Genomic DNA, 15,580 nt, shown 5'->3' with positions numbered 1-15,580 from the left:
TAGGAGTCATTCCCCTTGTTTTTCAATTTCCTTGTATTTTCTTTCTCTCTATGTCTCTGTCTGTCTGATTTCAAATTATTGCCAATGCCTAAAGTCACTAACATGATCTACTTTTATGCTTTTGAGATAGCTTCAAGAATGTAAAAAAAAGAGAAATATTATCTAGTGTTATCAATTTACCAAATTTCCCCGTATATACTAGCCACAATATATATGGTCTGCTACCAAGAAACTGGTTCAAACGTTTTGTTTGAGAAGGTTGAATAAACGGTTTTCGACAAATTCTTCCCTCACATATTGTCAATGCCTTTTCAAAGGTTTATTAGGAAAGTTTGTAAAGGAATACAAATACTTTACGTCACTTATATATATATATATATATATATATATATATATATATATATATATATATATATATATATATATATATATATATATATATATATATATATATATATATATATGTAAGATAGCCAGCCAGACAATCGGATATAATGACCGATTGATAATTATATACCTGTTAAAGAGATAAATGTCTACACAAGTGATTAACGTGAGTGTATTTTATCTGTACTCAACAGCCTGCGAAGCTTTTAATGCAGACTCTCAGGTATATAAGATCGAGACATTGTAGGCTTTATGTTAATTTAGTCCTCATAATTAGCAACGAGGAACTGTATTTTAAAATTGAAATAATACGTGCGGGAATTGCGAACAAATCTTTCAAGTCTCTGTCACGAATAAAATGAAATCAAGAACATGTCTTCTGATGATGAATTGTAAATGAATAGTCAATCAATTTACTCAGTTATGAATACTGATCTGACCAGAACTGTGGATGATTCAAGCAGAAAATACTAGCTTTTTAATGCTACAATGTATGTTATATAAGTACACGTCTTCTATATAAAAAATGAAAAACATGCAGTACAGACCATCAATGATAAATCACATTTACAATCATAAGTACTTTGTATAAGCTTGCATAATTAAGTCACAAATATGCAGAATACTTATAAGTCATCTTTATTAAACAATATGAAAGTTACATATTTATAATCGAGTTATTTATCACCTAGTTTTTGATTGCCTTAATTTTCCCGAATGACAACGCTGATGTAAATGTTTGTATTGTCCAGCGATTGAAGTTGCGGACAAGCAGGAAAGTCTGATCTGGATTGCCATAGTGGTTGCCATTGTCGTTGCGTTGGTAATCCTGATCATCTTCGTCTTTGTAATTGTCCGCTGCATCAGGAGGAGAAAGCAGAGGAAAAAAGACGAAGAACAGTCCATTACAGAGGAAACTTCGATGGATGAAAGTTCCACCGAGAAGGATGAGAGAAATGAGGAGCGAAACTCCATGGACTCAGGAATAGGGTAAGTACAAGCTGTGGTTGCAAATACAAGAGAAACTCATTTTAACACCTTTTCCAATTTTAGGGTAGTGTTTGTATGTATAAAACGTCCAACGTAATCATTTGGAATATATAAGCACACAAATGTGAATTGTAAGTCTGTATTATAACATATTCCATGACAAAATGCCTTCTACAAAATCCTATTTTCATGCCTCTGCTTTCCATAAATAGATCTTTTGACTAGTCCTCCCTCTTCTTGCTATATTAGCGTCCACTGCATTTTTTCTCTTTCTCCTTTGCGAGTGAATACGTTCGTGATGAACAATATCATGTGCAATATGAAACACCTATTACCAGGCAACTTTTGTGACCATTTACAAAACTCGTATATGAGACCAAGGAAAATCACACCTCACTTCTTTCAGCGAGCCAATCACTACAGGAGGAAATGAGGCAGTAACAGAAAACATTGTAAACACCGTAGGTGAAGTATACATTGAGGACAGTCCGCTCCCAAGCACTAGAAAGGTATACAATGAAATTTGTCTTTTGATGTTTGCTGAGTGTGCAAGGTAGTTTTAGTGAAGTGAACTGAACAACATCCTATTTCTGAATGTGTTTCTAGTATCTATCATATATTTCATTCTTGTTAGTTATTTCATATACATATTTCTAGCGCCAATACCGCCTCTGACTGCTTCGCTTTAACTTGCATCATTGCCATTAACGCGATATTCTGAAGCAGTAATTGCATCATCACACCTGAGAACATAGGGTTTCTTAATTTTATTTCTTAAGACTTTCACTACTAAACGTTGTACGTGGAGTGCACATTTTTAACATGAAGATAGACAAGAAGTGGGATCCAAAAATTGTATCTGCTAGCACAAAAGCATGGCGAATCTTACCGTCTGGATGTTCACACAATTCGTGTTACCTTTTATCCTGACATTTCGTAAACTACACGTCAAAGAATACATTAAGTTTAAGCTTCTGTTAAGTCGTGCTACAGCAGTAAGGGAATATTGTAATTTCTTATTTTTGCATGTTTTTTTGTGTCGACAATATTATAAGTTTTCCTTTCCAGGACAGACTCATATGTTGTTCTGATTTTGTTTTCTTGTTACTTATTCTTAGCCTTATGAACCACTTCAGAAAACTATATTAGTGCTAGCAGCTAATTTAATATATATAGCCTATATTTTGGTTTCAAAATAAACAGACTTATTTTTTGGTGTCATTTCATTTTATTATGTACATGACATCTCAACGCACTAGGAGCAACATAACCATCTTAACTGGATCAATTTTGTTCCACATATAACTGGATTTTCTTGCATTTTTAGAATGCATTCAACAGTCATGACACTCTTAGTCGACGTATGAGTGTACCTGTAACAAACTGAGTTATTTCATTTGCTTGCAGTAAAACAGTAGCACATATTGACATCATTAATGAAAATTAGCCTTTCGTAAAGAAATATAAATGAGTGAATCCTAGTTCTGTCGTTTTGAAGACTAATTTACCTGCACGTTTGCGTGCATGTGACTTTTTTCAAACGGAATACTCCTTTGGTACTGATATATTTCGTCCTATATAATTTCCAGGACACTCAGCACCATTCTCTGAAAACAGAGAAACCTCTTTCTCAAAGCATATAAAATGGAAATTTATTAGGAAATATTTAAAATGAATTTATACAAAATTTTCTGATATTTGTTTCAATCGAGAACACTCATTTGTGAATTTATGCAAAATTTTCTGCTATTTGTTTCATCGAGAGCATTCATTTGTGTTAATTGAGATCAGGCTATGTTACTAACATTTCCTAATTTTGTGCCATCTACAATGAATCAGTTTTAGTTAATGATAAATTCACCGTGTGCATGTGTTAAGCTTACACCAAAATTTGAATAAAAGTAGTTTAGAAGGTGTGTCTTGTTCCACGGTTTAACAACGTATTATAATTTTGACTCAATTTGCTCATTTTTCTATGTTTTCTTTATATTTCCCCCATTTATTTTATGCATATTTTATACATTTTATTTAGTTCTAAAGCTTGCTGAAGAGACATTTGTGCAATACTTTATCACAATAATGTTTCCACGGATAAGAGTCGTTTGAGAACAAAGCACAATAATTGTTTCATCTTACTTTACAATGTTAGACAAGGTTATCCATATACTGAAACTGCCGACTGGCAAGAATAGAGGGCAGAGGAAACTGAGGTCATATCATACGTATTGTATAACTTACATAACCATAACCTCGCTAGTATTCAAAACCATAAATACTAGAACATTTGATTAAGTAACACACATGCTTATATATATATATATATATATATATATATATATATATATATATATATATATATATATATATATATATGCTTTTAAATTTTGTCACCCATTGCTGAAAAAGCCATTCTTTGAAGTGTGACCTACCTGTTAACATGGGCATAGCATAATAATAGTCTGGCAATACTACGCACTTGAGATTGTTAGGTAATGTGGAAAACCATTAAGCAAATATATAATGGCCATATGTGGAAAATATTTGGTGCTTTACAGATAGGGTTAAGAATGACCTTTGACGGGTTGATTTTGTCTATTTTAGAATACATAATCGTATACAATCAGCAATAAATAATTTAATTTTTTGGTCAAAACAGAGCGGAGTCAGCATCAGATGGTATATATGGATATATGTATTACGCTTTAAATAATATAAATTCATCCTTTTTATATTTATTTATAGATTTGAAAGTTGTAGTAGAGTCTTTATTGATCAGAAAGATAATAATGAGATAATATCAAAACATTATCTTAAACATTAAGATAAACACAACATTAATTATTATTATTATTATTATTATTTTGATTGTGTCAACTTAGGTTTGAAATTAAGTGAAATGTGGAGATGAATTTTGGAACTATTACAAGTCTGGACAATATTGTAATTGTTTTGTTTGGTAGCCCAGCAAATTTCACACGGATTGTGTTTCGAATATTACCAGCAGTTGATCTGCCTTGTTCAAGATACAGGACTGGAGTGCTGATTTGTCGTATACATTACCCTTTGATCGTAATAGATGTAAGGAACATATTACAGATGAACACGAAATTCAAAATTGTAATAGTGGCTTAGAACATATGCTCAGAAGAGCGATTCTTTCTTCTTTTTTAGCTTTAATTTGCTTACTAATTATCTCAATTAATTGATCCCTGCTTATTTAAAAGTATTTCCGCAGTAATATAGAATAAAATGCAATGTGTGTATATGCTTATTCGTAATTTTCTTAATCATTATATGCAAATTAGAAATTATCACTTTGTGATAAATGTTGATCACTAAAAATTATTATTCATTTTGAAAGAGATCATTTATAATCACCAAATATTATCTGAAAGGAAGATTGTATGTTATGCAATGATTTTAAATCAAGAGGAAAGTATTCTTTATTCCTGCTCTAATGTTTTTACGGACTGTAAACTTCGTTTCTTCTCCCATCTAGGTCCACGGTTTTTAAATTGTGAGCATTGTATCACTTAATAATGTACGTTGAAAATGGAACGATTTATTAGACAGAAAAATTTGCTGCTTATAAGAGCAATAAGAAGATGACGTATAACATGGCAAACGATTTGTATGAATTGATCGTTTAGTCTAATCTCTTAAATAGTATGCCAACCTTGAAATAAGCTCTTACAATATCTCGTATTATAGATCGAAAGTGATCGCTCGGTGGACCACAGTGAAGATAAGGGGGATGAATATCAGGTAAAGTTGCTTATTACATGAAAGATGCAAGCAATGCAATGAGAAAGTGTCCTTCGGCAAACATAAACATTAAATTTTAGCACTAATAATGCATGAATATTATTAAGCTGTGAAATATTGGAATAGACCTTGAGCCAAAGATTGCATCATTTTGCTTTGAAAATTCTCGACTGTCACAAAACACAGCCTATAGTCTAAAGTGAATGACATCCATTCATAACCGCTGCCACTTGAATATAAACGGTGCTTCGTCTCTCTTGTTAACTGAGTATACAAATAATACAAAAGTAAATATGCAATTTCGTTATAGAATTCTAGATTAAATTTCCAATGAAAGCAGGTAAATGCTTAAAAAGTATAAGAAAGAGGGATGGAAAAATGAAGGCAACTTAGATATTAGCCGATTTTAAGATAGTTTCAGCTTTTAACATAGTTTCAAGTAAGAATTACATTCAGTTGGAAAATATGGATATAATTATCGCAAATAGTATGCAATTTAAAAAAAAAAAAGTATGCTAAAGTTCACAAGTCTATGTACATTGTATCGAACTTGAGTATTGCTGAAAAATTACAAATATGTTATCTTGTTCTATGAGTAATTAGTTTAGATACTATGCGAAGATTGTGCATTTTGATTTCATGTAATGATTTTGACCAACATTTACAAATAAGGTAAAATATGTCTTCGTTTTGTTTCACTATCAGATAATATGGTTCAAGGTGTTAAATTCCTGCCATGAACTCCCAAACAAACAAAAACCCTAAAAAAACATAACAAAAGCAAATCAGAAACAACAAAATCCCCTACCATGTACATTGTCATAAACAACCCAAGAATATTTAATTTTCAATTCAGAAGGTATATATTCTGTACCTCTTTCTTAGGCCAAACATAAAAATAAATAAAGATCGTTTATTCAAAGCTGCACTAGACTCTTCCCCTCTTGTACATTAGAGTGTACTGCTGAAGATTGTTATCAATCAATTGTTGTAATCGATAGTTGGTAAAGTATTAAATTTCCTCGTCATCAACATATCAGCGTCTGTAAATATGAAACTATGAGAAATAGATATTTCGTTGAAATTCTGTATGTGTAGCAATTGTAAGTAAAACATTTTTCAATTTACACAGGCAAAGGGATCTCTCACGAAAACGTTGATCTCAAGAGAAAATGAAGAAAGAAAGCGCCAAAGTAAAGGAAATGACAAGAGAAGGAGACTTAGAAAGCTTAGAAAAAAGAAAGTGAAGCAAAATATCAGTAAAGTCGTTGTGGAAGGAGAGGAACGCTTTGAAGGAGAAGGTAGTGAAAGTGAGTCTTTGGGTTCTGAAGAAGAGGGTAATAGGATAGACGGCGCTGTGATAGCCCCTTTCACAAAACAGTACAAGTATAAGAAACAGATAGAACAAGTATTGGAAGAGGAACAAAACTTTTCGGAAGAGAACAATGTGGACGAAGACGATAATTTTGTAAGTATTTGTCCGTCACTCTCCAGTACAATTTTATATTAGGTCTTCTCCATGTTCCTTAGATCAGCCCTTCCTCATTGAGAACAATGTTACAGAACCTCTACCATTATTCTGATTTGTTTCAACATTCTAGCATTTCGACCCTACCATCTAACTATTTTGCGTTGTCTCATTATTGGTATATTGTAGTGTCGTTGAAGCATCTGAATATTGGAACCACACATTTGTTTCTGCTATCAACATTCGCCAAATTCCGTGGGTGTTGTTGAAGTCCGGACCCAATGGGGGCAAAGGTTTGAACACAAGTAATTGAACAAACGTATTTGATCCTATAAAGAAAAGAACAAATCACTAAAACGAAAATGAAATTAAACCAGACATATATGTTATTATTACATAAAATAAAAAGAAATGCAAATTTTCATATGCAATTTAAAGTTTCCGTAGTGAAGGGACCAATCCTGCACATTGGCTTTATTTAATCTTATTTTGGCATGGTGCAAGCTCCGAATCAGCTAATTTAAGATGGTCAATGTACACGAGCGTCTCGCAAGAGACCAACATCCATAATATATTGAGAAATAACAAGGTTTGTCAATATATATATATATAATATAATTAATTTCTGATGAATAAAGCAACTGCCAGATGTTAGAGTGAGTTCGCGCATATCGTTATTTTATATCGCTTTGAATTAATAGGACGTATTAGCATGAGAGATCATATCTTTCTCTGCTCGGAAATTTATCATTTTTGCGAGACTTGAGAACGAAGTTGGATTGCATGTTTCAGCCAGTCACGATGCAGAGATCACAAGTTTTGTTTTGGGTGCGGCCCAGTGAAATGATAAGTATAACAACCGCGTAAATGTGAGATTGATACATTGATATGGTTACATTTATGCATTTCGTGTATGTATATTTGGTTAAGCATTGACAATTCAACCAGTGTGCTTTATTATAAAATTTTGATACAATAATTGTTACGAATCTTCCTCCTCCTCCTCATTATTATTATTATTATTATTATTATTATTATTATTATTATCATGTGCTGTCGGTTTTGTCATTGTTGTTGATTCGTGTTTTATATATTGTATAAATGTTATACTTTCAATATTACATAATGTTATTATAATAAACTTAACGTGAAACTGATGTTATATGTTAGGAGCATCGAAAACAATGACACATTTATTGAAGTATATATAAAAATATTTTGACCAGAGAATGAATGTAGCTTTGGTCCGTCTTTTACTCCCTCTGCTGGTCCACCTGTCTTGTTTCTCTTTTCTTTGTCCCTATTTTGGCTTCGAATGAACGTTGAAAGGATATAGTTAACAGGGAATAAGTAACACTATTTATTAATTAAATATATATTAGTAGTAACTAATAAACTGAGAATCCCCTGTTTTGTTGTCATGTTAAATGGGTTCACATTTTGTGTTGTTAATTATTAAAAAAATTATAAAGTGCTTTCTCATTATTACTGTTAAGGAATATCAGAAACCTTAAAAGTCATATATTCAATTTTTGAATGATCATTTCGTCTAATATAAAGTGTTATCATCTCCAAGAAAAACGATTCACCCCAAAGCCTGCAGCCAAAGAAAAACGACATCAATGATGCTGGAGGCCTTTGTAAATATCTCTTCTGAAAATGATAACTGCTTGCAACAACCAACATAAAAATATCTATTATTGTATAATAGGAATTTGTGGGAATTAAAATATTGATGTTTACCATTTCTCCCCGCTTCAGTTACCAATCAGTAACAGACGTCACTTTCAAATACAAACACACTTGCCTAAAGTTTGTCCATGTTTGTCAATAATATAACCTACATTTTTGTAGACAAAGACCACAATTATTAATACATGTCTCTCTAATATGTGTTTTCATTGCAAGATTCTAGACTAATTTTTCAGGTTTTATCCCCTCTACGGCTAATGCCACATTTGCGTAATTCTGCGAAAGTTGATTGTTCGGTTGTGTTCGTCTCGGCATTTTCTGTTATTTTTTAATGTCTATATTGTTTTGTCTGTAATGTTTAGTTCTACTTACTAATAAAGCTGTTATTATAAGTATAAAAGTAGACTAGAAAGGTTACATAAGATATGAGACAACATTTTATGGATGAAAATTTTAGAGGTTTCAATTACTAAACGAGGCCGTAAGTTAATTTTTTCCCTTCTTTTTCAAAGTAAACATAAATTTTCTTGATTTACAATATCATTTTCTTAGTACGACTTCAAGACCTTGTCGCCAACAGCTGAGATCGATATTCTGATTGGTGCAGAGGATGGTGCCGGGCCAAATGTAATAGGTAAAGAAACGAGAAGTGGCACCGATGACGTTTCGGATGTTTCCAAAATAGAGGACGCAACGAAAATGCACGTTAATGCTGATACTGATAATATGGTAAGACGAGAAGAAAGACACGATGGTGCCCATGGGAAAGGCACTAGAAAAGAGACAGTGGACAATGATGAAACAGGTGTACATAATGTCACTGACACGATCCACGGTTCAAATAATGTCCTGAATAATGCGGATTCCTGTAAGAAAGAGGTAACCTTACTTCGCGTAAAGGAGGCGAGACAGAACAAGAAAAAAGACAGAAATACAACTATGGAGGTTGGAGAAGGATCTTACGATTCATGTTCAACAGAGACAGACAGTGGCGTAGGGGACGACGACGAAACATATATAGATCTTCAGTTAACAGAGGATCAGCAGGAATTCATATATAACAGCCTTCAAGATAAACATGGCAACCTTAGACCAGTTTTTGAGAGGAATGAAGAAGGAAAAATCATTGTGAGTATATTAATTCCATGTTTATATTTATCTTCACCTCTGTGGGAAACATGCATCGAACATTTTCTTTTTCGTTCATGAATACCTGCTTTTATGCATCTGTAAATCAGTGTTATTTAAGTCATAGTTATGTGCTCATTTTTTATGAAGACTAACTGTTGGGTCATACTTGCCAGTCCAGCGCATGAGTAATTGATTAATGTAAATAATTGATCAATGTTGAACATAACATGCCCGATCATTTATTCGCTCGTTCGCTCAATTTGTGTTTTACTAAATATGGACATTCCCAGATTCCTGACATCCCGTGCGTTAAAGTGAACACCTTAACTACATAAAGGCTACCAAAAAGATTAAGACGTTGTGTATATTTTTTTAAAGCTTAATCAAATCAGATCTACGATATTCCAAGCTTGACATTAGTTCAAGTGTCCACATTTTAATTCTCCTACTGCCAATTAGTATTGCATATCTGCCTTAAACCTCACTGATATAGAATGAAAGTTATTATTTTATTTTTCTTTGAAGCTGAATGATGGTAAATCAGATCACTAAAATACTCATAGAGGTCTATACACTTGTTGGTGAAAAGTTGGATGGTGCATATTAGGATTAGTTTATCCCTTATAATTTCAAACACACATTACTTAACATGTATTATGTATGGCTCCCCGTCGCAGAGTTTAAATACAGACACATACTAATATACACATATTTGTGCTCTGTCGTATTGAAGGATCTTTATAACCCCTTTTTAATATCTTTCTTTTACAGCGATCGTTTACTTAATTATGCACGTTGCATTATTGCCCTCTTGGCTAAGAAATGTAATAGAATACAATGTAGAAGCATGATCGGCAGCGAGGTAACTTTATCCAGCTCTTCTTGCCTTTTACTTCCAAGCTCTTGAATCTGTTCAAACGATTTACATATATTCAGGTCTTATTTATGAAGCCTAAATAAAAATATTATATCTCGGTTGACGTAAGGGCTGTTGACTTTCGGTGATTATCTAATAAAGATTGGGCATTTTTATTTCGTCAATCTTTATTACAGAGAAAGTCAGATGGAACCGTTGTATTTGATCCTCACACTGGCAAAGTAAGGATAAGGAAGCAGATAGGTAACATATTTAGCATTCCCAGACTCAAGAGGAACAAAAAGGGACGGCTTATTGGTGTAAGTGATCATTTGTCATCATTGACACTTTGTTTCGTGCCGCGCATATGCACATATACGATATTAATTTCTTTGTGTTCTCTGCTAGAAGAACAAGCTGAAAAAATAGTTCTTGAAAACTGGTATTACAGGAATATAAAATGCTAGAACCAAAAGCTAACAGGTAGGAGAATAAATAGAACTATTGTCAATAAATACAATTTCGTATATACTATATGTCGTTTCTTTCTGCCAATCCTTACAAAGAGAGACGACAAAGTTTTAATTTTAATCTTAAAGTGTGTTTTTATGATGCATTTTGTTACATTTACCTAAATGTATTTGTAATTAGTTTGGAGTATCATATAGTAAAACGACTGAGGCTTTAGTCAAGGTGTAACATGATTGTGGATTATCATATAGTAAAACGGCTGAGTATTTAGTCAAGGTGTAACATGATTGTTGAAAAATAAAATAAAATTTTATTTTACGCTAGGGTTATCACGATGATCCGTTTGGACCCACCAAGCAGACAGAGGTGGAAGGAGAGTTAGCAGCGTTGGATGACAATATTGACAATAACAGTATCAGCGGCAAACGGCCATCGTCTTCACGACGAACTTCCAATGTACCATCTACTCGTGACCCCAAAAAGGAAAACATTGTAGGTTCCTAAATTAAAACTAAAGAAGTTATGATTTCTATTCGGTCGAACAACCGTGGCACATCAATCGATTAAAGGTTGAAATGCAAGCCCTAATTATAATAAAGACCATGTCATTGGTCACGAAATGTTGGTCCCTAATACACAAGGTCTTGCCATGAATAATCACAATTTTGGAACTTACCAAAGCACGATATAATTAAACAGAAGGTTATTTTTTATTTTCGTTTGTAAAGTAATGTTTGCATACATTAATTGTAACTGGTAAGCTTTCGATAAAATATTAATTTTGTATAATCAGCTTTATATATATATATATATATATATATATATATATATATATATATATATATATATATATATATATATATATATATATATATATATATATATATATATGCATTCTTATGGATATATTTGATAGGCAAACATATACATCAATTTTGACAATAATGCATATTATACAGTAGAAATAACTGATGCATAATGAGTCCCGGGTCCACTAGCCCTGGCAATATTTTAGTATCTGGATCCATAATGTGCAAAGAACTACAGATTTGCAAAAATGGTGCAATAGTATTAGTTTTGACAGCAATCTTTTACCTCAAACTTGCGAGCTCGTCTATCGATTTATGATTCCAGGTATTGATTAGAATTACTGATGGCCGCATGATTCATATTTTGTCTGCTTATCTTCTTAAAATATAACCATCTCTTTCCCGCATCTAAAAGCATTGTTGTATAAAATAGATATAGAGATTCTTTGAGGTGTTTTGCCTGAAACTGCATTATTGTATGAAAAACCACCTAGGTCAATCTGTTGGACGAGGTTGAATGTGTTATTAAGAGAGTGATATTTTATTTCATGCTCTCTGCACGTCGACTGACAGCAATAGCGAAAATGTCTACGATTTTATAAGTGTAAAATATGATTTATGTTTCGATGATTGTACGTACCATAAACGTTTTGCATCTTTAATAATGTATCTTAATGAGTATGATATAGCTTAGAATTTTTCTAATCGAAGTTTGATTGCTATAATATTTTAGCTGTGCACGCCTGTGCTACTTGTTTCATTTCTCAACAACCTCAGACTAAAGCTCTTGTTGTCTCCACAATACTAAAATCCATTGTCATAAGATTAATTGTACGAAGTGTTGTTTTGCAGGTAAGAACAGTTGCTTTCGACGTTCGCGATGAAATGAAGATCTTACCCATGGACATTTCAGAATTATCTGAATTAAGGAGAACGGTATGTAAGCATAATAGTAATGCCTGACAATGAAAATAAAGTATAATCCTTTGAATAACACTATTCGTGTCAATAATCATGTGCATATAGAGAATATATGCTGTACACATTTCATAATATGTTCAATTTGTATTGTATTACTTTGTAATGTTTAATATGATTTAAGTACCTTTAGATTAAGTAAAGATATATGGCCTATTTTAAAATATTCTTCTAAATGTTTGGGGAAACACAATTTGACTTGGGTAATTTCGAACATAAATTAAAAACTTTTTGGTATATCTATATACTATTATGAATAAATACAAATCAGTAGAAATAGCTTTCAAATAGAGTGCACCCTATCTTAGACCGTAACCTTCGTCATGGTAAACGTGTTGGTAATATACAAGAGGTAAAGCAATTAAATAGGCAGACAAAATGAAGGACAAGTCAGATTCTGACTAAATATGAGATGATGATGGTTACTGAAGCTGACCATTGTGGAAGGCTCGATTAGAGGTACTAGGGCTGTACCTAACGTATAAGAAACGGCAATTATTTATATAAAACTAGCGCTAATTGTGACTTCTGAATTCATGATGTTATATGAAAGAAATATTATTTAACCAGTCGTTCGTAAATATTTGTTGCACTGACATTCGTTTATACAAGATAATGTTTTTATCATTCTTGCAATCGAATTGTAGGGTCGGAGAGACATAACATCGGCCATAAGGAAGAAGTTGCGAGACAGACTGTTTAGAAGACACAAGAAAAGAGGAGGGTCAACGTCTAACGATTTACCCATGAGAGTACCTGTGAGTGGGAAGACAAAACAAGCCTGGGTTCATTCAGATTCCAATACGGTATGGACACGAACTCCATGATCTTATAATATATGTAAAGTTTTTATAACTCCCGTAAAACAGAAATGTCAGATTAATGAATTTTAGAATGAGTGCATTTTGATTTTTTTTTGTCTGGGAGATGTTGAAGAAAACAATGTTATCAAAGCTGGGTCAAGTGGTGAGGTCACACCTAACAAAAAAAAATAAATACCTATATTTGACGCCTTACAAAGCAGAAATATCGATAAATCTCAGCAATGAAAGCAGTCAATAATCAACTCATCTGCTCTGTTTTATGTGGTATTAGTGATGTGACATATTGGCGGTAACTTTTTCTCCTGAAAACCAGAATTTTCATTTGAGATTAGGTTGTATCATTTCAATTATAAAAGTAAGCTGCTAATATTAATATTTCAGGTGCAGCCAAAGGTGGAGGATGGTGAAGAACATAGAATTAATGGAGAACATGTCCAGCTGAAACCACTGGTCAAAATGCACGTAAGGCACGGTCCTCGATGGTCGTCCGGCATACCGCTGAGGGCTTCAGGAAGACATGGCACCGGTCCTTATCACAGATCAGTCGGCGCTGTTTCTATGGATCCGAAACATCTGAAAATGTTCCAACAGGGGCTGGAAAAGGACACAAAAGTCCTGCATAGTCTAAATGAACAACATATGCTCATGAATAAACATAAAATGCGTAAGTAATTCATTGGATGTTATATTCCCTTCAGTATAAGATTTGTTCATATCTTTCCTTCAATCGCTTCCTGAAAAGTAAAAAAAACCCCACAATTACATCTATTGTAGCTTACGTTAATAATAGATCTTCTTGTCTGAGCGCGTCTGAGCTTTTCGAACCAAATTGGACATGATTTTTTAAAAGCAGTATCCACACTATGTGGCGATAAAATAAATTGGCTGTTTTTGTTGATATTGAAAGTGTTTTTGCATCTATGTAATTTTACGCTTTACAGGAAATGATCTTCATGCAAGGGGTGATTTGCAGGACCGTGCTGCTGGTGAAAAGACAGATCATTATTACGATCAGGTATGACATACACCTATACTAAAGGGAAAATACCAGATCCAATTCATATATGCTCTAGATTTTAATCACTAACTAGTCGTAAAAATTACACGGAGTTAACGATCAGTAGACCAAGTTGTAGTAATGTTATAGGTTTGTAACATAACGATAGCTTAACGTTTTCTAGCATAACAATCAAAATTTAGTACTCCAGAAAAGCTATAACGAGTGAGAGTTCGGATTATTTGTACTTTGCTGAAGATAATGTTTGAATTTAGCAACGCTATATTATCGTTATTCTTGCATAATTAATGAACTGGAATTTATTTTCACAATAAGTCAAATTGAATTAGAAATAACTTGGAAGAACATGATCATCTTTGGAATATATTCGAGTGCCTCATAATGTAAAGTGGAATGATGAGTTACGAATTCTCATACAGTGGAAAATTAAAGTGAAGCCTAGCTCAAACTTCGTTTCTTTATCTTCTTTGCTATGTAATCATTCTGTAATAGCAGTTAAATTTAGCTTAAAAGATATTGAACGCATGTAAGTATATACTGGTGCATGTTTACACACACACACACACACACACATATATATATATATATATATATATATATATATATATATATATATATATATATATATATATATATATATATATATATATATCTGTGACAACAATCCTCCATCTCTGTATGTTTACAGGATAATCAAACTCGTGCGATGACATTTGACAAAAGCCTACTGGAGGATAAAGGATACACAGATATAAAGGATAGGATGTTCACAAGGACAGGTGTCAGCTCCTCGAGCCAGTATGGCGATTATAGGCTCCGAATTTTACTAGAGGAGCTGTTCAGAGACAAGAAATATTTTGACCATTTGATAGAAACAACAGGTAAAAAGTTTAATAATTTCATGCAATAAGTTCAAGCCAATGCAGAATCCAGATTGAAGTATCCTTAGCACCTGAACTCAACGGTTATGTTTACGTTACTCCATTCTGTCATAGTTTTGTCACATTTGCGTCTACATACTTGGTTTCGCAGATTAGTAAAAACGCATATATTATAAGTAAAGGCGCTATATTTGGTAAGCATGTGCGTGATACGATTCTTCCCCAAACGTCTATAACTCATTAACCACGTGTGCCACGTTTACGCGTCATGAGGTTATACCATACTTGCAAGTTCTATATCGCCAACATC

At 32.9% G+C, this 15,580-nt stretch overlaps 1 protein-coding gene across 1 annotated transcript in view; it reads left to right on the top strand.

The window, feature by feature from the left end:
* LOC149797004 (uncharacterized) overlaps positions 1–15,580 on the top strand; it is a 76,896-nt gene that overhangs the window by 40,026 nt on the left and 21,290 nt on the right. Inside the window, exons 8-19 of the mRNA XM_089960692.1 lie at positions 1,140–1,377; positions 1,784–1,886; positions 5,089–5,142; positions 6,275–6,610; positions 8,855–9,430; positions 10,487–10,609; positions 11,085–11,252; positions 12,422–12,505; positions 13,195–13,353; positions 13,753–14,035; positions 14,313–14,386; positions 15,078–15,270. Coding sequence (XP_089816818.1) covers positions 1,140–1,377; positions 1,784–1,886; positions 5,089–5,142; positions 6,275–6,610; positions 8,855–9,430; positions 10,487–10,609; positions 11,085–11,252; positions 12,422–12,505; positions 13,195–13,353; positions 13,753–14,035; positions 14,313–14,386; positions 15,078–15,270 — 2,391 coding nt within the window. The remainder of the gene's footprint in view (positions 1–1,139; positions 1,378–1,783; positions 1,887–5,088; positions 5,143–6,274; positions 6,611–8,854; positions 9,431–10,486; positions 10,610–11,084; positions 11,253–12,421; positions 12,506–13,194; positions 13,354–13,752; positions 14,036–14,312; positions 14,387–15,077; positions 15,271–15,580) is intronic.

This window comes from Sinohyriopsis cumingii, chromosome 6 (assembly GCF_028554795.1).
Source record: "Sinohyriopsis cumingii isolate HCF-2022 chromosome 6, ASM2855479v2, whole genome shotgun sequence".
Lineage (NCBI taxonomy): Eukaryota > Metazoa > Mollusca > Bivalvia > Unionida > Unionidae > Sinohyriopsis > Sinohyriopsis cumingii.
Note: the sequence above shows the minus strand (reverse complement) of the source record. Positions and strands in the feature narration are given on the sequence as shown.